Consider the following 21,595-nt stretch of genomic DNA (forward strand, 5'->3'; position numbering starts at 1 on the left):
CGTCAACTTATTTAGACTAAAGTTCTGACTGTCTTACCTTAACACTGTCAGTTTAGTGATGAATAGTCTTTTAAAGCACATCAGTCAATTAAAAAAGTACATTAACATGAAAAAATTAAGATTTCCTGTTTTTGTAGGACCTACACAAATAATGTTCTTTTGTTTGTGTTCTGCTGGTGCAAAGCAAGCTCTAATTAACTATATCACTTGATTCCTGGAGTTGTGCTGTGTTGACATCAATCATATTGGTATACATGTAAAAAAAGTAAACCAACACATGTTAAATCCAAGATCCAGAGGTGGGAATAACAGGATGAGAATGTCAGAATAATCAACATTTGACAAATTGAAAGGTAAAAATGTCATGCTGCCATAGAGTGATCTATGTAAGTTGCAGAATTACTCTTGGAAAAAAAAATATCTAGACTAGGGCTACCTACAGAACAACAATACATAATTTATAAAATAAAGAACTAGACAAATACTATACTAGGCATATAACTAATCAAATATTGCACAAAAAGGTATGTTACATATTTTTTCAACTCATAAACCATAACATTCATCAAGTATATTTCTTGAATACAATTTTATTAGTTTAATTAAATCATTTGGAGAATAGGGATGTGAAAGGTTAACCAGTTAACCGATAAGGGCTAGAGCAACTCCCTGCCCAAGGTAGGCCCATGTCTACCTCATGTCCCTCTTTCTGACTCATGTCCAGCATCCAGAGCAGCCTCTGTCCATGGGGAACTTGACCAGAGGCAGCTGCAGCCCCTGCACAGGAACTGAGAGCCAGCAGAGCCAGCCCCAGTGCCAAGCTAACATTTAATCGGTTAACTGATTAACTGGGATTTTATATACCTATTTGAGAATCTACATATTTAAACATCTCTGGAAAATGATGCAATTATTTTGGTGACTAAGCAGTTGGATACTCTCAAAGGTTATAAGAGGTATTTTTCTGACTCATGTCCAGCCTTCTCTGCATCTTATCTTATTAAGTACTAGGGAGCTCCATCCCCTGCTCATTATGCTTGCCAACCTGTGGAGGTAGGCAGCCCTGGCTCTCCCCGCAACCACTAGGGAGGGCCAGGTTGAAGCATCGCAGCCCTGCTCTTCCCCCCCGGTCTGGTGGGCAGAGCCGAGGCTGGGCCAGCCCCATCTCTGCCCTCACTCCCAGCCACCAGGGAGGGCCGAGGCCACGGTGTAGTAGCCGCAGCTCCCCGCCACGGAGAACCAGAATGAGGGAGAAAGGGAGAGGACATGATGATGTCACTCTGGCATCCTGTAGGAAATTTTTTTTGACACACACAGATAGAAAGAAAAAAAAAGATTTTTTGTAATGAAGACACAACATCTGTGTAAATTCAGATCCACAAAGCCAGTATTAACTGAGGGTACGTCTACACAGCAAAGTTATTTCGAAATAACAGCTATTTGAAATTCATTCGAAATAGTGGAGCACTTATTTTAAATTTAGTAAACCTCATTCCACGAGGAATAATGCCATATTCGAAATAGCTATTTTGAAATAAGTGCTATGTAGACACTTATTTCGAAATAGGGGACCTCCAGCCTTCCCAGGGTGCCCTGGTGGCCACTCTGGGCACAACCAAGAACACTCCTCTCCCTCTCGCCCCTCACACTCCCCCCACCTCCCGAAGCCCTTAAAGGGGTTGACTCTGGCCACAGTGCCTGTGCCAGCTCCAAGCCTATCAGCCCAGAGCAAGCAGTCACTGATCCTGACCCAGTGGCCCCAAAACACAAGCCAGCAAGCTACTGGCAGCCAGCCCTCCACCGCTCCCCAGGAGCAGTCTTCCAGCTCCCAGGAGCATATCAGGGACCGGAGAAGGAGGGCACCTTCCTGGTCCAGGGTGGAGATCACGGACCTTATTCAGGTTTGGGGGGGATGCCCCAACATCCATGATCTCTGCACTAGAAGGAGGAACACCGACATCTATGGCAGGATAGCTGCCAGCCTGGCCACCAAAGGCCACATGCGAACCCAGGAGTAGGTCTGCATGAAAATCAAGTTGGTCTGGCGAGACCCCCAACCCTGAGCTTCCCCTCCTCCTTCTTCCCCTTGCTTCCTCCTTCCAGCTCCCTCCTCCCAGGAAATAACGCTGTAGTGCAGACATACCCAGAGTTCCATAGTGAGTAAATGACAACCTTTTTTCATACATGTGGAAAGAAAGTGTATATAAAAAGAGTAATACATGGAAATTGCAACCTGTCTTTTCATTTGATTGCCATGCCTCCATTCCTATATCCCCAGCCTTCCCTAACCTGCCCCTTCTGCACTTCCGCACTGCTCATCTGCTGCCTCCATTCCTATATCCCGTCACCATCCCCCTTACTGCACCACCCACCCCCACGTATACCCTTATCCCCCTTCCTTCTTTCCTACGCTCACCCTGCCCCCTCCCACAAATTTGTTGAGCTGCACACAACGCTCCTGTATTTGCAGAGCTGCAGCAAGCAATGCAACAAGCAGACACATGAAGATTTCTTTGAGGCCAGTGTACTGATTAAGACCACAAAAACAATGCTAGGTTGTTGGTGGCATTCATAGAGCAACTACAGATGGCACAATGCTGCTTCTCGATATTAGAAATGAGCACTGACTGGTGGGATTACATTATGGTGCAGGCCTGTGGTGACAAGCTGCAGAACTTCTGGATGCAAAAAGGAATATTCCTAGATCAGCATACCAACCTCAACCAGCTCTCCACAGTATGACAAAAGAACGAGACACAAATTGAACATGGAAAAACTACTACTGACTGCATTTTGGAAATATGCAACACAGGATTGCTACTGATCAGCTGGAAAATCCACACTGGGAGCCATTGTCATATAAATGTGTAAGGCTGCTAATACCATTCTACAAAGCAGGACTGACTTTCAGCCACGCGCAGGACATACTGGATGGATTTGAAACAATACGGTCGCCAAACTGTGATGGGATGATATCGTGCATATCCCTATTTTGATACCAGTGCACCTTGTCATAGAGGACGTCAACAGAAAAGATGGTGGATCACCTGGAATGTTTCATGACCAATGATTTAGGGGACCCAGCCTATCCTTTGCTTGCCTGGCTCATGTAGCAATACACTGGAGACCTCAACAGCGCCAACAAAACATCTAGCTACTGCTAAACAAAAAACACTCCCCTGATTTGAACAGTACACTCTCAAATGACATGAGTAGTTTTAGCTTTATAGCTTCTCTGGAAAAACCTAAATATAGAATGGAAACACATAATATGCAGATGGACACAGACAAACAGACTTTTTGAAGATAAAATAAAAATTCCAGAAATGATAAATATTCCAGTCCCAAGGGCCTATCATAAACTCAACAACTCCAAGCAGATTTCTAAAATCTCAGACTCTTCTATGGGCCCTAATCTCTTGTGAAATACAATGTAAAAGAAGTGCCCAAGCAACTGACCTAATCTCAAACATACACACAATTAATTACTGCAGCATAATAAAGTATTTCCAAACAAACTTTCTTCAATATAGGGATGGAGGAGAGGGAAAGGCTTTACAGGTTTCTTATTTTAGTTTGTGATTACCTGCTCTTAAACAAGTAAGACTTATATTTGATATAATGGAAAATACAATACTATTTATAATTTAAGATAACCAAACATACCATTCATGAAACAAAAACTGAGCCATTAGAATGAAAAATAGAAACATACAACTTTGTTCAAAACAGATGATTAAACGCCATTAAAATAAAATTCATACCTTTATCATTCTAGAGAGGTCACCAGCATCTGCTAATTCCAACACTATGTTTAGCTCATTGTCTTCAATGAAGGAGGCATAGTATTTAATTACATTTGGATGATTCAGTTGCTAAGAAAAGAAAAACATGTTTCAAAATAAGGACATGCTGTTGAATGAATCAATGACCAATGAAGTATCTTTTCTTAACAAGGAAAAAACTGATATACTACAGAATACTGTGGAAGGGTAGCAGGTGTGAAAAGCATGTGCTAATACGAATTATTTACATTTCAAGACTGCAAGAATTTATGAACCAATTTTAAATCAAAGTCTCAAATAATGCTATAGTTTTGAAGTATAAGAAGTTAAAATATATATTTTTAGATGACTATATATTATTTCCTATCTTGCAAGAACATGCCAGTCATGGTCAAATGCAATGTATTACAAAAACTAAAATTAATCCAAACTGGTGTGTTTCTTGGAAGCAACTAGGCCAGCTGTCAGTCACATGGTTAGCTTGCACTTCTGACCCCATTCGGTCTCTCTCAAGTACAACTTTTCAAATCATTAGTTCTCAGCCTTCCCTCTTCTCGGAATCTCTCACTCACAAACCCAGTGCCAGAATGAAACATCCATTTTATACCAATGTTTCCTCAGCAGATCCAAGTGGATTTGGCACTTAGAATAGGTTTCCTTTTGTGATCTGTTACCAGCTGGTAAATGCAATGACTAAAAACAGGCACATCTGTAATAGCTCATGTCAGTCTTCCCATGTGATGTTTCCAGTAATGCTTCAGGTCTGTTTACAGGCTGAACAGAAACAACCGAGATTAACTGTGGATTTTTCACACCTTTTAATGACATAGCTGGCTCAATCTACTTTTTTAGTATAGACCAGGTATTAGTTTCTTGCAAAAAGGTGAGTTGTCACTAGTTTTTTTGTTTTTGTTTTTTCCTATCCAGCTCATAAGGTGGCACTGGTGTTAAAGTTTAAAGCCAGTTGAGCCCTTCCATTCAGAGATAGAATAATGGATAGTAGCCACCAGAGGAAAGTGTGATGGAGGGGAAAAGTGACTGATGGGTTAGAAGAAAACTCACAAGAAAACTGCAGTTAGGGTGTATGCTCCAATTACTTCACACTGTACATTTTGTAGTGTTCGATTTACTCAAGCTGAGCAGCCACTTCCTCATAATATAGCTGTAGCCAGTAGCAATTCTTGGTTAAGTTTATACACTTTGCAGTGCAAACCCTTCCTTTCAGTTTCTCATAAACTGGTCAGATTTCAATCACGCAGGCTGAAATTTTCCATGTTTGCAGTCTGCCTCTCATATTTTTCAGTAACCTGTCTCTCCTTCTGTCCTCTCTGAACATCCCAAGAGTTTCAGTGTAAAGGTTCAGCTGTTTCCAATAGGGATGTAAGATTATTGGATAGTCAGCTAGTGATGTGACTAGTTCCTGCCCTCCCCCCCGGAACCTCTATCAGAGAGAGGCAGCAAGGCAAGAAGCAGGAGCGGGTGCTGGGGGGAGCCAGCTTAAAAGCCAATTCCCCCCAGCACCATCTCTGCTGGGGGCAGAGGAGGAAGAGGTACATTGGGAAATGGCACAAGTGCGACTGTGCTTTTGAAATACACAATAGCCCCAGCGGAGCTCTTGCACACTTCAAAGGCTCAGGAGCCACAGGGAGTACAGGGCCAGCAGGAGTCTCCACTGACCTAACACGCCTTGCAGGGCTTCTGCTTTTGGGATGTACAAGAGCCCCAGTGCCACAAGGAGTGCAGGGTCAATCCCCCAGTGGACCCACACTCCCCACAGAGCTTCCACTTTTGCAACCTCTGTTCCCCACTCCAAGCCCTTTCTCACCCCCTAACCCTTACTCTTGCACCCCCCCCCACACACATCTCTAGCCTCCTGCCCTGAGACCCTCCTCAGCCCCTCACCCTGATTCCTGCACCCCTCACACACACTTAGCCTCTTGCCCTGAGCCTCCCCCCACATCCGTAAGGCGCTCCCTGACTCCTGCACTCCACACACTGCCAGCTGCCTGCCCTGAAGGACCCGGGCAATGCCAGATAAATCTTCTATTATAGAATGCTTGAGTGTCTTAATATTGTGTTTTCTTCAAATGCTTGAACATAAAAGCTTGCAATTTAAGGTCTTCTGCTTCTGAACGCTTGCCTCCTTTTAAAGGAAGTTTATTTTTTTTTCAAGAAATGAAAAAGGAAATTAAATAGAAATCTTTAAAAATTACATATCAAAGCCTCACGTAGAAGACAAAGGACACTTCGTCACCATTTCCTGTTAGATGGAAAGAAAAATCAATAAAATATAGCTAAACTTTAACAAGTCTTTACCTTAAGAAGATCTATTTCTTTGATGCAGTCAGCCCGAGCTTTGGCATCCATTAAATCAAATATCTGCAGAAAAACCACAAAGCACTTTTTTAACAGCAGTAAACATTGGGCCACCATGATCATTTATTACACTTGAATCTCTTTAACCCAGCAACCCGGGCAAACAGGGTATGCCAGATTAAAGATTTTGCTGGGCCAGGAAGGATGCTGCAGAGTCTGTCCGTGAGTGGGTAGAGGTTTGGCACTTACCTGCAACCCTGCTTTTAGGGGCACATGTGGCTCCACACTCCTCATTGCTCCCAGGCACTGCTTCCCCTCCTCTCCTCCCACCCCCACTCCCGCTATGGGAGCAGCAGGGAAAAGCTTCCTGGGAAATGGCTCTGCATTCTGTTATTCCTCCATGTGTGTGTGGGGGGGGCGGGGGGGGGGGAGGGAGCCACAGCATGCAGAGCCACTTCATCCTCTATACCATGGGTTTTCCTGGATTAGGGATGCTGGCGTATGGAGGTTCAAGTATATTCTATAGTGTCAACAAAAGCATGCTGACCACTTGATGGGAAAAAATAGCATTGCAATAAGAACTAACTCTGATCCTTAGTACAAATTTTAGCATTGTGGTCATGCATGTACTGAAACAGACACACTATTCTTTCAGATACTTCTTAGAAAATAAAAGTAATTATCATTACTATATTTTTCAGTATTTTTCAATATTTTCTAAAAATACATACTGGGTATTATATGAGCAGCCATGTTCTTCTGGTAGCAAATATGAAGTATTTGAATATTAATTGAATATTTATTAAGCAATAATATTTTCAGTATTAATATCTGTGGTGGCCAATCCCTGCACATCTCTATGAAGCTTTCCTAGAGGAACTCTTTCATGCTTGTCACAAGGTTTCTGGGAAGGCCTGCCTTATTCTATCCTCCACAGTTGGACACCTCTCCACACCAAGCCAGCAGTAAGTGGTCTGGCATCCCTGTAACACAAAGCACTTCAGCACAAGGTCCAGCTTATTTCTGGTCACATTCAGTCAGCATCTGCTTCCTATCCTGTGAGATTCAGAAGAGGCTGATCCCAACCTGGATGAAGCAGGGAAAGCTATATAACTCATACTATTGAGGCAGTACACCTGTTTACTCATCCACAACAAAGCATGACCATGGGTTTACTGATCATATGAGTCCCTCCAAGCATGTCCTTTCTCCTCCTCCCTTCTGGCAGGCCCCTGTGGGAAGGGAAAGTTGCACTCTTCCAGCAAACGGGGATGTGTGCGTGTGTGTAAACACAGTGACCATATGCATGCATGCACGCCCCCGAGCTTCCTGGCGGCCCTGCGGGAAGGGAAAGTTGCACTCCCCCAGCAAACGGCCGAGGGGGGGAGGGAAAGGAGTGAACACACTGATAACACACTGACTTTGTGAGCCCATGAAAGCATGCCTGGGTCCTCCTCTGGCAGAGCCCGTTGCAACCACCATCCCCTCTGCAAATACAGAGGCACACCTCCCGCTGGGAGCTGCAATATGCAGCCACTGTGTTGTGCGTTCTTTCAAAGTGGAAGCAAAAGAGCAAGAGCCCCAACTTGTGCTTACTATGCCTGCCCCCAAAATGAGCCCAGCTGCTCCTTGCAAATGTGTGCATCGTACCTGCCCAGCAGGCACTTCAAGCTGTTACTTTGACCTTGTACATAACACATCTATTGTGTAGGACAGACGTTCTTTTGTGGAAAAAGATTAGCTTTTATGTTCTCTCACTCCCCCAGTTATCATGAATCAGAAGGTGAAAAAAAAACGTACTCAGGGTGACATGATAATGAGCAAATGCAATTCACCTGCACGGACAGCATGCAACTAAATGCATGGAGGAGAATGAAATTGCAGGTGATATGGAGCATGAGGAGAGGAGAGTGTGCAGGGAACAATCGCAGGACCGAGGATGAAATCTTGAATCTCATGGGGCAGCAAATAGAGCTGCTGAGAGCATGGTAGAGGCACAGGAGAAGCATCTGGAACACCCTATGCACCCTACAATGTGGGAGGCAAATGGAGGGGGGAAGGAGAAGAAGGAGACCAAGAGCAGCTTTGCACTCAACTCCCAAGGATGTATCCTGGAACAAAAAGTTGTCATTTCCACCACAGCTGTGAGCAGGAGGATTGTAATGCACCATTTGCTCTTGCTGCTTTCCCTACTCTCAGAACTCAAACCCTGAACTCCTCTTCTCTGTTCCCTGTGATTCCTAAATAGGATCTTTATTCCTTGTGTTATACCGGGGGCAGAGGGGCAGTTTACAGGCCACACACTTAACGAAGGGGGCACCATGTTAAGGGTGAATAGACAATGGTCATATTGCTGTGTGGTCATTCACAAAACTGGTTTTCAAAGGCTCTCTGTGCCCTTTGTGCAGCTACATCGGACAACTATGCACATCACTGATGGGGAGCATAGGATATTTGCATAAATCACATGGCTTAAAGCCTAGGAATCAGGGTATGCCCTATCCCTAAGCTGAGTCCCACTCAGGACTAGCTAACAGTAACTGATAACTATTCATCTATTTTACAGGGAAAATTCGTAACACAGAATGAAGCAACAAAGTAGCAGATGTTCCAGCATTATCACTGGTAGCAAGAAAGAACTGAGGGTGGGGGAAGCTGGAGGTGCGCCTTATACTGTGGCATATGTGCACCACTCCAGAGGTGCTCCCCTACAAATACTACTGTGTGAAAAACTTGCAGCACTGGTGCATGTATAAGAAGCACACACCTAAAATGGAATGGACACAACCAAGCACTCAAAGAAGAACTAGAAATCTCCTTAAACTCTCACTCTACAATTAGTCAAATACTAATGAAGAGAGTCAAGAAGGCCTTTTTAAAAAATTAACAGAAGCCCTTGTGAGGACACAAACTCATTATCAATGCTTTCAATTAGCTTTCTGTTCCTCTCATTACCTTTATGAGGCAGATATATCACAAGTACAATTATTTCATAATTCTGAAAAGGTCTCACAGAAAGACATTTCAAGTGATATCAATAAGGAGTGATACAAATTAAGAGCATTACAATGGATAAGCTTTTTTACAGTAAAAATTAAGAATTGCTTATTATGTAGTTGCATAATTTGAGTATACCCTAAAGAAAACACAAAACTACTATTCTGCTTAAGTTCTTGTACGTAGGTTTGTGGTCAATACAGTTCTTTAGAAACTCATGTACAAATACATCAGGCTTTTATATACATTTAACAACGGTATACACAAAAAACACAGTTTCCAAAGCCAGAACTTATTTACTCCATTACTATTACCACCAATCTAAAAACTCTACTTTACTTTTGAGTTTGTTAACAACGAATGATACTACTTTCAGGAAATACTAAGTAGTGGTTCTTTCTTTAAAGTTCAGTATTTTTCCCAGATCTCTTCTCTGATGTAAGAAAGATGTTTTTTTAAACTCATGATGTTTAAATGGATATTTAACCCATGAACAAAGTATAGCATTTCTGTACTTAATAGAAAAATGTTTAAAATAAAAATGTCTTAAATAGTATAGTTTCCTGGAGCACAAATATGACTGTAGCAAAATAAACCTATTGAAATCATACACAGTAAACAAAATGAGTTAAATGAAAAGATATTACAAAAACTGACAATGAATGGTGAAAACAAGCAACAAGATTTTTTTGTAACCAAACCACTGCAATGCTGTAGTAACAATGTTCTATAAAATGTGAAACTACAAGATTAATTAGCTCTAATTCAATCCTCAAGTGGCAATCCACTGACAATGCACTATAAATAATTAATAGGAATACTAGATAAAAGGGTTTCTTTTTTGATCCTCTAACAGGGTCTCAAGTATTGGAATGAAAAAGAGGGAGCATGGAAATATGTAAAGCACAACTGTGATGCATTCTCTAGAAGGAATTTTGAGGAAGTATGCAACTCCATTTAATGTATTGACTCCTGAACAGTCTTGAATTAACTGCAAATACCATATACTAAGTGCAACTCACAGATCCTTACACAAGTTACAGCCTCTAGGCAGTTATGAAGCCTTCGTGTTACATTCATAAGATAAAAATAGTCAAGAAAGAAAAGATGGGCTATATTTTGTAAATCAGTTTGACATTTCATTTTCTCATAATAAACATAATGCAAAAGAAATGTACTTATTAGGAAATATTTTCACTAGAGGTAGTTTTCTCTTTTTAAAAAAAAAAAAAGTCTGAGTTGACAGCTACGTAATTCAGGGTAATAATACATTTGTAAATATTATTCTAGGAATTCCTCAAAACTTCATTCCAAGCTACAAAGTTTGTCATTTTTTCCCCAAGATGAATTCTAGGGCTATGCATTCACTTATCACAAAACTGACCAGTTTTGCCTGTTTGGTTTTTCCTTTGATATTTACATATCCTCTGCTTCTTGTTTCCTGCCCCCTTCCTTTTTTTCCCCCTTCCTCTCTCTCCCTTCTCCCCTATTTATTTTGGATCTGGACATCCAGAACTCAAAACTCCAGTCATCTGAAGAAGTGGGTTGTGCCCATGAAAGCTCATGATACCATCTATATGTTTTATTAGTCTATAAAGTGCAACCAGACTTGTGTTGTTTTTTAAGTTTATCAAAAAAAAAATTGGTTCATCAAACCCTAAAGGAAACCAAGTTGGATTCATTTTATCATGCTGCAGATACAAAAAGTCAACTTTGGTGGGGAATATATATGGTGTTGACCTCTAACTGCACTGGGATAAATGCTACCTAAAGTTGAGTCTTCACTAACATTTTACAACAATATGCATTAGTTATCTCACCATAGTTGTGTCACCATAAAAACACAACTTTGTGGCAGTGATGACATAAATGTTGGTAGTGTTTATACCCCTGGTTGGGTTCAAAAGCTGGCATTTGGGGTGTGTCCAATCTAGACTTTACAAATGTATTAATTACCTCAGTGGTAATCTATTAACCTGAAATACATCTTTAGTGAAAACATTCTCCTAGCGCACATGAACAATGGCCTCCCTCAAATTAAAACAATCACAGAAGTGCCATCATTTACTGTAGTTGTAGTTGGGCATTGTATAAATGAGAATCTTGGCCACATAATCATGCAGGACACAGATTCAGGAACATTACAGTAGAGTCACAATTTCACAAAAACAGAGTTACCTTTGTAACTGTTGTTCTTCGAGATGTGTTGCTCACATCTATTCCAATTATCTGTGCATATGCCATGTGCATGACTGTCAGCAAGTTTTTCCCTAGCTGCTATCCTTCAGGCTGGCTGTGAAGCTCCCTTGAGTGGCTCTAGTACAACGCCCTATATATGATTCTATCAGAACGATGTCCGCCCTGTCCCTGCAAAGCTTGGGACGTACCTTCTAGACCAATGGAAGGGGGGGGGGGCCAGCCCCATGTGCCACAGAATCTGCAATCCATCCACCACCAACCCTGGGCTGAAATTCCAGAACAAGCAGAAGCAGTGACACTTCTGAATCTCCAGAGTAGCAGAGAGGTCTAAATGAGAAAAAACCCACCTTTAGAAGATACCAGGGAGGAAGTCCAGCTGAATCAACCACTCGTGAGCAAAGAACCACCTGCTGAAGTGATGTGCAATCTGGGTCTAAACTCCCAGGAGGTAAGATGCCTCCAGGTGAATAGCCTGCTCCATTCACAAGTCCCACAGGCAAAGAGCTTCCTGAAAAATCAGGAAGGACCACGTGCCACCTTGTTTGTTGATGTAATACATGGCAGTCGTATGGTCTGTCAAGACCAGCATTCCCTGGAATGCTGTGATTAATCACGGGTGATTAATCAGCCCCACCCAGTCAGAGGTTCAGGGCTCTCTGCATGGAACTGACTGATGAGGCGGGGCTGATTAATCACCCGTGAAGCTGTGCTGTCCTGCAGCTTAGAGGAAACACTGGTCAGGACCACCACACATTAACCCCAAATATGGGGAAGAAAGGTCAGGAACACAAGGCAAACTGTCCTAAGCTCCCGAACATGAAGGTGAAGGAACAACTCCTCCCTTGACCACATAGCTTGTGTGGTAAGATCCCCTAGATTCACCCCCCTACCCATAGTGGACACACCTGTAACCAGAGACAATGTTAGTCATTCCACACTCAACAACCCATGATATCTCTGCCACCAGCTGAGGGTGAGAGTCACATGTTGTGGAACTGTGGCCACCATGTCGAGGTTGTCACGTACTGGACAATATGCAGCTCTTGCAATTATCAGTCTGATGAGTTTCCCCCAGGCACCGAAGATGCAAGTTGTAGGGTCACTTGTTGGCTTATGCTTGAAGCAAGAGCTGCACTGCTTAAATCCCTGGGACTTTGGCATGTCCTGGAATGGATGGGAAGGGGCAACAGAGGAAAAGGGGAAGCCCCTTTACTCCCACTGCTACAACACTTAGCTGCTAAGGATCAACTACTGTTAAACAAACAAGCTGACTAAACTAGGGATGAATGGCACTTGCAATTCAAAAGAGCCAAAATTCCAACAGCAGCCACTTGGTGGTAAGAAGGAACTGAAGGGCCCTCAGGTTAACAGGGTCATATATAGGATATTGCACCAGTGCCACTCCAGCAGGCTCCACAACTGACCCAATGGGTAGCAGCTTGGGAGACACTTTCCAACAGTCATGCACGCAGCACACGCACACCTAATTAGAATACATATGAGCAAGCACTCAAAGAAGGACACCAATTTTACAAAAGACCAATTACATGTACAATTTTTACTGACTTGAAGGTGTGGCAGGGTGGGGAAAAAGTCATAACGAAAACAAGTATCAATGCAAAACTAATTGATATCCTGCCACATTCTGATACCTTGAACACACTGAAAATCGCTTTGCAGTGGTCTGAAAGACAAGAAGAAAGCAACACAGCACAGCATACTGGAACTTATGCACTATATTTATTGTAATTTTTAAGTGTACAGTTTTATGAATTTGTGGATTTTATTAATTCAATCCTCAATCAGTTCAAAAAACAGTATCTATTGCATAATCCTGTTTCACTAACTGTTGTAGTTGTGTGTTAATGAGGTATATAAACTTTAACTTAAAAAGGATTCAAGGTCACCATGTTGCATTTATGTTTGTGAAACTACAGTCACGAAATAGCAAGAAAATAATTCTTTGAAAGCATCTACAATAGTACTACAAAGCAAAAATACTGATTCATCTTAGTTCCTGATGCCTATAGATTACATGAATTTAGAAGCAGTGATTTCTGTCACCATCATTCACACTTTGTGTACTTCCAAAGCTGAGTTCTATAAACACATTCATTTAGTATAATTTTTTTTTCAATATTTTAACGTCAACCAATTGATATTTTAAACATGAAAAGGACAAAGATGGTTTTTGGAAAAAATATAAAATGATTAAAACTGGCATTTGAAGAATGGAGGGGGAAGTCAACATCTCGATACTATAAAAATGGCATGTGGGGCACTGTGATGTAGTGGACTAACTCCACCCTGGGCAAAATGGAGTTAAGCTAATGTAGGCTCACATGACACCATCCCAGTTGACTGCAACAGATGTCAACATGGGAAGGAAGAGCTTCAGAAGAAGAAACCTGACTCAGTTGATGGCAGATCAGAGAGGAGGGCAGATCTCACTGCTCAGTTCCTAGAGAGCTGACTGAAGGCAAAAACTCCCCAGATGATAGCTACCTGACAGCCTGTCTCTGAGAGGGGAAGGACAGATGCTGACTCAGTTGGAGAGGGGATCATTCCTCTTTATTATTTAAGAACTAAATTTATGGCTACGGACAAGGACCCTTTGAAGGAAAAAGAGTCCCGAAACAGCTTTGGGATGATTAATTTGTGTTAGTTTTCCTTGTTTCTGCACGCTGACTACCACCAAAGAGGAGAGACTACAAAGCAGCCTGCAGGAGGACCAAGTTGAAGGAGGCAGATCACTGCAGTGCCATAGCGACCACTGGCAGGTGATAACCGACAGGAATAGAGCTGTTACATCAGAAAGGGATGTGCTCTAGTGGTGAATCAATACCTTCATAGGCGGTGACAGGCCATGAAGGAACTTAAATATGAAGACAAGTAATGTGTGTTTTATAGGGGGGGGGGAATGGGTGACTCAATGGAGGAATGATAGTGTGGAAGCAACAATCCAGGAACATGAGTTTGGGGCTAAATAGCATTTGTAAACTTCTGACAGGAAGAGGACCTGAAAGAGGTTTAGCTGTGTTGTTGGAGAGGAAAGGCTGGATCTTAGCAATGGACTGTTAGATGAAGAAGCATAGATTCTGACACTGTGTGGAATACAGGGATATAGAGAGAAGGCCAAATAAAAGACGACACCCTTGTTATGGGCCTGACTGACAAGGAACAGAGAGGTCCACAATTACTGAAAAATGTGGGAGGAGGAAGCACTGGTATGAGAGAGAGATAGAAGTCTATTTTGGCCACACTGAGTTTTAGTTGATAGCTGAACATCCACATGGGCTTGTTATGGTAACGAGTAATAGTAGCTGTGGATGTCATCTCGCCAAAGCAACATGGATGCTACAGTGGCACGGCACTCCAGTTCTCACTTTACAATCTTGCTGGAACGCCAACTGTTTTTCTATGACAAATCTCAGTACTGCACCTTCCACTCGGCAAAGCAGAACAAAGCTGCGGAGGACCTGGGCGGCGGGACCGCGGTGCGTCTCGGTCCCCCGCCCGCATCTCCCTGGTCTGTTGGGGAGGGGGGGCGCAGCTAGTACGCCTCCCCCCCCAGCAGTCCAAGCTTTTCTCCAGACGCCTGTGGTAGAGCAGCTGGGGCGCTGCCGGTTGGTCCAGCAGCGCCGCTCTGGGCGCTACTGGACCAACCTGGCAGTATCCCAGCTGCTCTGCCGCAGGCATCCTGATTCAGCCGCTGCTGGTCAGTTTCAGCAGCGGCTGAATCAGGACACCTGGGGCAGAGCAGCTGGGGTGCTGGTGGATTGGTCCAGTAGCTCCGAGGAGCGGCGCTACTGGAGCAACCCAGCAGCACCCCAGCTGCTCTGCCCCAGCCGCTGCTGAAACTGACCAGCGCTGACTACAGGAAGCCCGAGGCAGAGTTGCTCTGCCCCGGGCTTCCTGGAATCAGCCGCTGATCAGTTTCAGCAGCAGCTGACTTGGGGACGCCTGGGGTTCTTAAGTTGAATCTGTATGTAAGTCAGAACTGGCGTCCAGATTCAGCCTGTTGAAACTGATCAGAGGCTGATGCCAGGAAGCCCGGGGCAGAGCAACTCTGCCTCGGGCTTCCTGTAGTCAGCCGCTGGTCATTTTCAGCAGCGGCTGAATCTGGACGCCAGTTCCGACTTGCATACAGATTCAACTTAAGAACAAACCTATAGTCCCTATCTTGTACGTAACCTGGGGACTGCCTGTATCATGAATTCAGGAATCTCCACTTGAAGAACATCTTACCAAATTCTGAGTAAAGGTTTATCAATATAGCTGTTTTAACATTATTCAGGTTTGAGGAACAGCAAAGGTTTTCCAATTAAAAATTCACAGTTGTAGTTAAAATAATGAAAGTTAACAGGCCCAATTATAGGGTCCATGATATCTCAATTAGTCTTCAATTTTACAACATAAAAAGAAAAAAGTATTTTATGTTGATTCATCATGCCCAAACCCAGTCAATGCTTCTTACATAAGATCCTCTAGACCAGTGGTCTCCAACCTTTTCACACCCAAGATCACTTTTTGAATCTCAGAACTAGCAAAGATCTACCACTCCATCCTTCCCCCAAGACTCCATCCCTTCCTTTAAGCCCCAATGTTTCTATTCTCCTCCTCTCCACCACTTGCTATCCCCAGCCCCTATACACTCTACACCGCCACTTTTTTTTTTTTTTTTTTCCAATTCTTAGGTAGGAAGAGGTTTTTCCAACATTTGGCCTGTCTAGACTGGACCAAATGTTAGAAAAACCCATTCTTTTGGAATCCCCCATATTCCTCATGGAACAAGAAATATAGGAGTTACCAAAAGAGCATGTTTGCTCTTCCACTAAAAAAAAGCAGAAGGACAAATGCACCCCTGGATGCAGAAGAGTTTTTCCAGGATCTCTCTGGAATCCTGGAAAAACTCCTGCAGTCTAGCCATACCCTCACTGGGTTGAGACAGGATGGATGGGCTCTGGGGTAGGAATGAGGGATTTGGGGGTGGGAAAGGGTGAGAGATGCAAGCTCTGGGAGGAAATTTGGATGTAGGAGGTGGTAGAGAAGGGGATGCTGGCTCAGGGAGGGGGCTCCAGGCTGAGAAGTGTTGGGGTCAGATGAAGGGTTGCGGTACTTAGCAAGCCACAGGCTTGTGGCGGTGAGGTTGCAGGAATTTGGGTTAGGGTATGTAAAGGCAGGGGGTTCCAATGTATGGAACCCCATACATCCAGGTTCTGGGGAGATGCAGGAGTGTTATAATGCTGCAGCCAGATGAGGGTTTGGCCCCAAATTGGGGGTTTGTTGGCCAGGCTTCATTTTTAAATAAAATACTATGTCAAACACAAAAAGTCTCTGCATTGTCTTTATTTATGAGAAGGGCAGGGAACCTGTGTTGAGTCAGGGGGTCACTGACCCACAGAGAAGTCAGTTGGGGCCACACAAGGGAGATGCAAAAAAAAAAAAAATCCCCACAGAAAGAAACAAAACAAAAAGAACCCCACACTCTTCCCAACCCAACCTCCTCCCTCCCCCAAGCTTCACTAATGTGGACCCAACTGTGCTGGTGGGAGCAGGGGACATGGTACTGGAGAAGAGTCCTAGTGAGTGCTGGGGCGGGGCAAGGGTTCTGCAGCAGAGCACAGGAGAGAGGGGACAGGGTGCCGGGGGGAGGGGACAGGATACCAGTGGGAGAGGGGACAGGGTTCTGGGGTGGGAAGGGTTCTGCAGCAGGTGACAGGATGCCAGTGGGGAATAGGAGAGAGGGGACAGGGTGCCAGGGGGAGAGGACAGGGTTCTGCAGCAGGGGACAGGGTGCCAGTGGGGGCAGGGAGTCCCCTTCACCAGCCTTCTCCCAGGACTCCCCTCCGTCCCCTCAGAGGAAGGAAGCCCCCATAAGTTTAATGAGCTAAACATTAAAAAGGCCGTAGAGCAGTTTTTAAACTAAGAGATGGGGGAAAGCCGATTGGTGCGGTGATGCACGTAAATCAGAGGGAGACTTCTCTTAGAGGAGAATCTGTTGATAGAGATTCTCTAAGCTGTAGTCAGAAAGAGAGAAGGGGAAAGGGCAAACCATGGGCCAGAGCAGACAAACAACCACATACAAAGGAATCCAATGCATCAGGGAAGGGCAGACAAATAAGCAGTGGCAAATTTTTAAAGTGCTTCTACACAAATGCTAGGAGTCTGACTAAGAAGATGGGTGAACTAGAGTACCTAGTATTAAATGAGGAGATTGACATAATAGGCATCACTGTAACCTGGTGGAATGAGGAAAATCTGCGGGACACAATCATACCGGGATATAAAATATATCGGAAGGATAGAGCAGGCCGGGTGGATGGCGGAGTGGCACTGTATGTGAAAGATAATGTAGAATCAAATGAAATAAAAATATTAAGTGAATCGACATGTTCAATAGAATTGTTATGGATAGTAATTCCATGCTCCAATAATAAGAAATTAGCAGTAGGAATATATTACCGACCACCTGACCAGGACAGCGATACTGACATTGAAATGCTGAGGGAGATTAGAGAGGCTACCAAAATAGAGAACTCTATAATAATGGGGGATTTTAATTACCCCCATATTGACTGGATACATGCCACCTCAGGAAGAGAAGCAGAGATAAAATTTCTCAATAGCTTAAATGACTGCTTCTTGGAGCAGCTGGTGCAAGAACCCACAAGGGGAGAGACAATTCTCGATTTAGTCCTGAGTGGAGTGCAGGATCAGGTCCAGGAAATAACCATTACAGGACCGCTTAGGAATAGTGACCATAATATAATAACATTCAACATTCCGGTGGTGGGAAGAACACCTCAGCAGTCCAGCACCCTGGCATTTAATTTCAAAAAGGGGAATTACACAAAAATGAGGAGGTTAGTTAAACAGAAATTAAAAGGCACAGTGACTAGAGCCAAATCCCTGAAAGCTGCATGGAAACTTTTTAAAGACACCATAATAGAGGCTCAACTTAAATGTATACCCCAAAGTAAAAAACATAGCAAGAGACATAAAAAAGAGTCACCGTGGCTTAACCACCATGTAAAAGAAGCAGTGAGGGACAAAAAGGTATCCTTTAAGAAGTGGAAGTCCAATCCTAGTGAGATAAATAGAAAGGAACATAAACACTGTCAAATCAAGTGTAAAAATGTAACAAGAAAAGCAAAAAAAGATTTTGAGGAACAGCTAGCCAAAAACTCAAAAAGAAATAACAAAATGTTTTAAGTACATTAGAAGCAGGAAGCCTGCTAAAAAACCCGTGGGTCCCCTAGATAATCAAACTATAAAGGAGCAATCAAGGACGATAAAGCCATGATTTCTTTGCTTTAGTCTTCACGGCTGAGGACGTTGGGGAGATTACCAAATCTTCACCGTCCTTTGTGGGTGATGAATCTGAGGAACTGTCCCGGATTGAAGTGTCATTAGAGGAGGTTTTGGAACAAATAGAAAAACTTAATGTTAACAAATCTCCAGGACCAGATGGCATTCATCCAAGGGTTCTAAAAGAACTCAAATGGGAAATTGCTCAAATATTATCTGTGGTTTGTAACCTATCCCTTAGATCAGCTTCCGTACCTAATGACTGGAAGATAGCCAACATGACACCAATATTTAAAAAGGGCTCTAGAGGCGATCCGGGCAATTACAGACTGGTAAGTCTAACTTCAATACCGGGTAAATTAGTCGAAACAACAGTAAAGAATAAAATTGTGAAGCATGTAGAAGAACATAATTTGTTGGACAAAAGTCAACATGGTTTCTGTAAAGGGAAATCCTGTCTTACTAATCTCTTAGGGTGTGTCTAGACTACAGGGTTTTGTCGACAATAGTGGACTTTTGTCGACAAAACTATACCTGCGTCCACACTACCACTGAGTTCTGTCGACATAACGTCGACAGAACTCAGCAGTTTTGTCGACGCTGGTAAACCTCATTTTACGAGGCATAACGCCTTCTGTCGACAGAGTTTCTGTCGACAGAAGGTATTATTGCATGTAAACTGTCCTTTGCGTCTACACTACCATGTCGACAAAGCAGCTTGCTTTGTCAACAGAACTCAATGTAGTCTAGACGCTCTTTGTCGACAGAAGTTTTGTCGACAGTATCTGTCGACAAAACTTCTGTCGACAGAAGCCTGTAGTCTAGACGTACCCTTAGAGTTTTTTGAAGGGGTTAACAAACATGCAGACAAGGGGGATCCAGTAGATATAGTATACTTGGATTTTCAGAAAGCCTTTGACAAGGTCCCTCACTAAAGGCTCTTGTGTAAATTACATGGCCAAGGGATAAGAGGGAAGGTCCTTTCCTGGATTGAGAACTGGTTGAAAGACAGGAAACAAAGGATAGGAATAAATGGTAAATTTTCAGAATGGAGAAGGGTAACTAGTGGTGTCCCCCAAGGGTCAGTCCTAGGGCTAACCCTGTTCTACTTATTCATAAATGATCTGGAGAAAGGGGTAAGCAGCAAGGTGGTAAAGTTTGCAGATGATACCAAACTGTTTAGGATAGTCAAGACAGAAGCAGACTGTGAGGGACTCCAAGAAGATCTCACCAAACTAAGTGATTGGGCAACAAAATGGCAAATGAAATTTAATGTGGATAAGTGTAAAGTAATGCACATCGGGAAAAATAACCCCAACTATATGTACAGTATGATGGGGGCTAATTTGGCTACAACAAATCAGGAAAGAGATCTTGGAGTTATTGTGGACAATTCTCTGAAAACTTTCATGCAGTGTGCAGCGGCGGTCAAAAAGGCAAATAGGATGCTAGGAATTATTAAGAAAGGGATAGAAAATCAGACCCAGAATATCTTACTACCCCTGAATAAAACTATGGTACGCCCACATCTTGAATACTGTGTACAGATGTGGTCTCCTCACCTCAAAAAAGATATTTTGGCCTTGGAAAGGGTTCAGAAAAGGGCAACTAAAATGATTAGGGGTTTGGAACGGGTCCCATATGAGGAGAGGTTAAAGCGACTGAGACTTTTCAGTTTAGAAAAGAGGAGACTGGGGGGGTATAATAGAGGTCTATAAAATCATGAGTGGTGTGGAGAGGGCCGATAAAGAAAAGTTATTTATTAGTTCCCTAAATAGAAGAACTAGAGGACACCAAATGAAATTAATGGGTAGCAAGTTTAAAACTAATAAAAGAAAGTTCTTCTTCACATAGCATGTAGTGAACCTGTGGAACTCCTTGCCAGAGAAGGCTGCGAAGGCTAGGACTATAATAGATATTAAAGAGAAGCTAGATAATTTCATGGAGGTTAGGTCCATAAAAGGCTATTAGCCAGGGGATAAAATTGTGTCCTTGGCCTCTGTTTGTCAGAGGCTGGAGAGGGATGGCAGGAGACAAATCACTTGATCATTGTCTTCGGTCCACCCTCTCTGGGGCACCTGGTGCTGGCCACTGTCGGCAGACAGGATACTGGGCTAGATAGACCTTTGGTCTGACCCAGTATGGCCGTTCTTATGTTCTTAGTGCCTCCTCCGGGGCCGACTCCCCTTCCAGCAGAGTAGGGAAGCCTCGGCGCGTGCCTCCTCTGGGGACTCCCCCCAGCAAGTTCCAGCATGCCACAAACCTGAGGGAGGGGAGCAGCCCGCGCACTTCCAGAACCCCCGGAAGTGGCACACAGCTGCAGGACTTCTGTCCACCCCACAGGAAGCTGGCATTACCTCCATTTTCACTGGAGGTAGATAGTGGGGCTTCTCGGTGGTGGGGGAGAAATGGAGGAGCCCCGAACGCCTCGCAATCAACCAGTTGAGCCCTCGCGATCGACCAGTTGGTGACCATGGCTCTAGACCAGTGTTTCTCAACCAGTGGTATGAGTGCCCTCAGGGGTACTTGAGAGAAGTCTGGGGAGTACATCAACACAACTGAAATTTGGAGAAAACTGAATTTTTGTTTGAAGTTTTAACGCACTTTATTATTTTTGTACTTTTTACACCCAAAAATTTAATCACCCTGCCAGCTACAATTAAGTTGTGGTAAACAAATGTGTTGCAATGGTAGAAGAAAAAATTGAAAACTGTAGGTACTGGGGGTACTTATAATTTTTTTTTTTTTTTAAAAGTATACTTTATTAAAAAAAAGGTTGAGAAACACTGCTCTAGACTTCCTATCTCAATTGTTTCCTACGGAAAGTTTTAGAACAGGGGTGAGGAACATGGGGAGTGTCTTTCTCCTTCTCAGTTGGGGGCCACATCAGTGAGAGTTTGTTTTGGATTTTTTTGGGTTTTCTATTTGGTTTTTTTTGCTTTTCACTTGTGTGCGGCCCCTGAATGATTGTTTACTGTGGTTCACAG

At 43.4% G+C, this 21,595-nt stretch overlaps 1 protein-coding gene across 7 annotated transcripts in view; it reads right to left on the reverse strand.

Moving 5' to 3' along the window:
- The window catches only part of NEK7 (NIMA related kinase 7), a 127,399-nt gene that overhangs the window by 55,606 nt on the left and 50,198 nt on the right, over positions 1-21,595 (reverse strand). For all 7 annotated transcript variants that reach the window (XM_075936690.2, XM_075936685.2, XM_075936687.2 and 4 more), the window contains 2 exons: positions 6,102-6,164; positions 3,765-3,875 (listed from right to left, as the gene is read on the reverse strand). In XM_075936690.2, coding sequence (XP_075792805.1) covers positions 3,765-3,875; positions 6,102-6,164 — 174 coding nt within the window. The remainder of the gene's footprint in view (positions 1-3,764; positions 3,876-6,101; positions 6,165-21,595) is intronic.

This window comes from Pelodiscus sinensis, chromosome 9, assembly GCF_052426305.1.
Source record: "Pelodiscus sinensis isolate ZL-2025 chromosome 9, ASM5242630v1, whole genome shotgun sequence".
Classification (NCBI taxonomy): Eukaryota; Metazoa; Chordata; order Testudines; family Trionychidae; genus Pelodiscus; species Pelodiscus sinensis.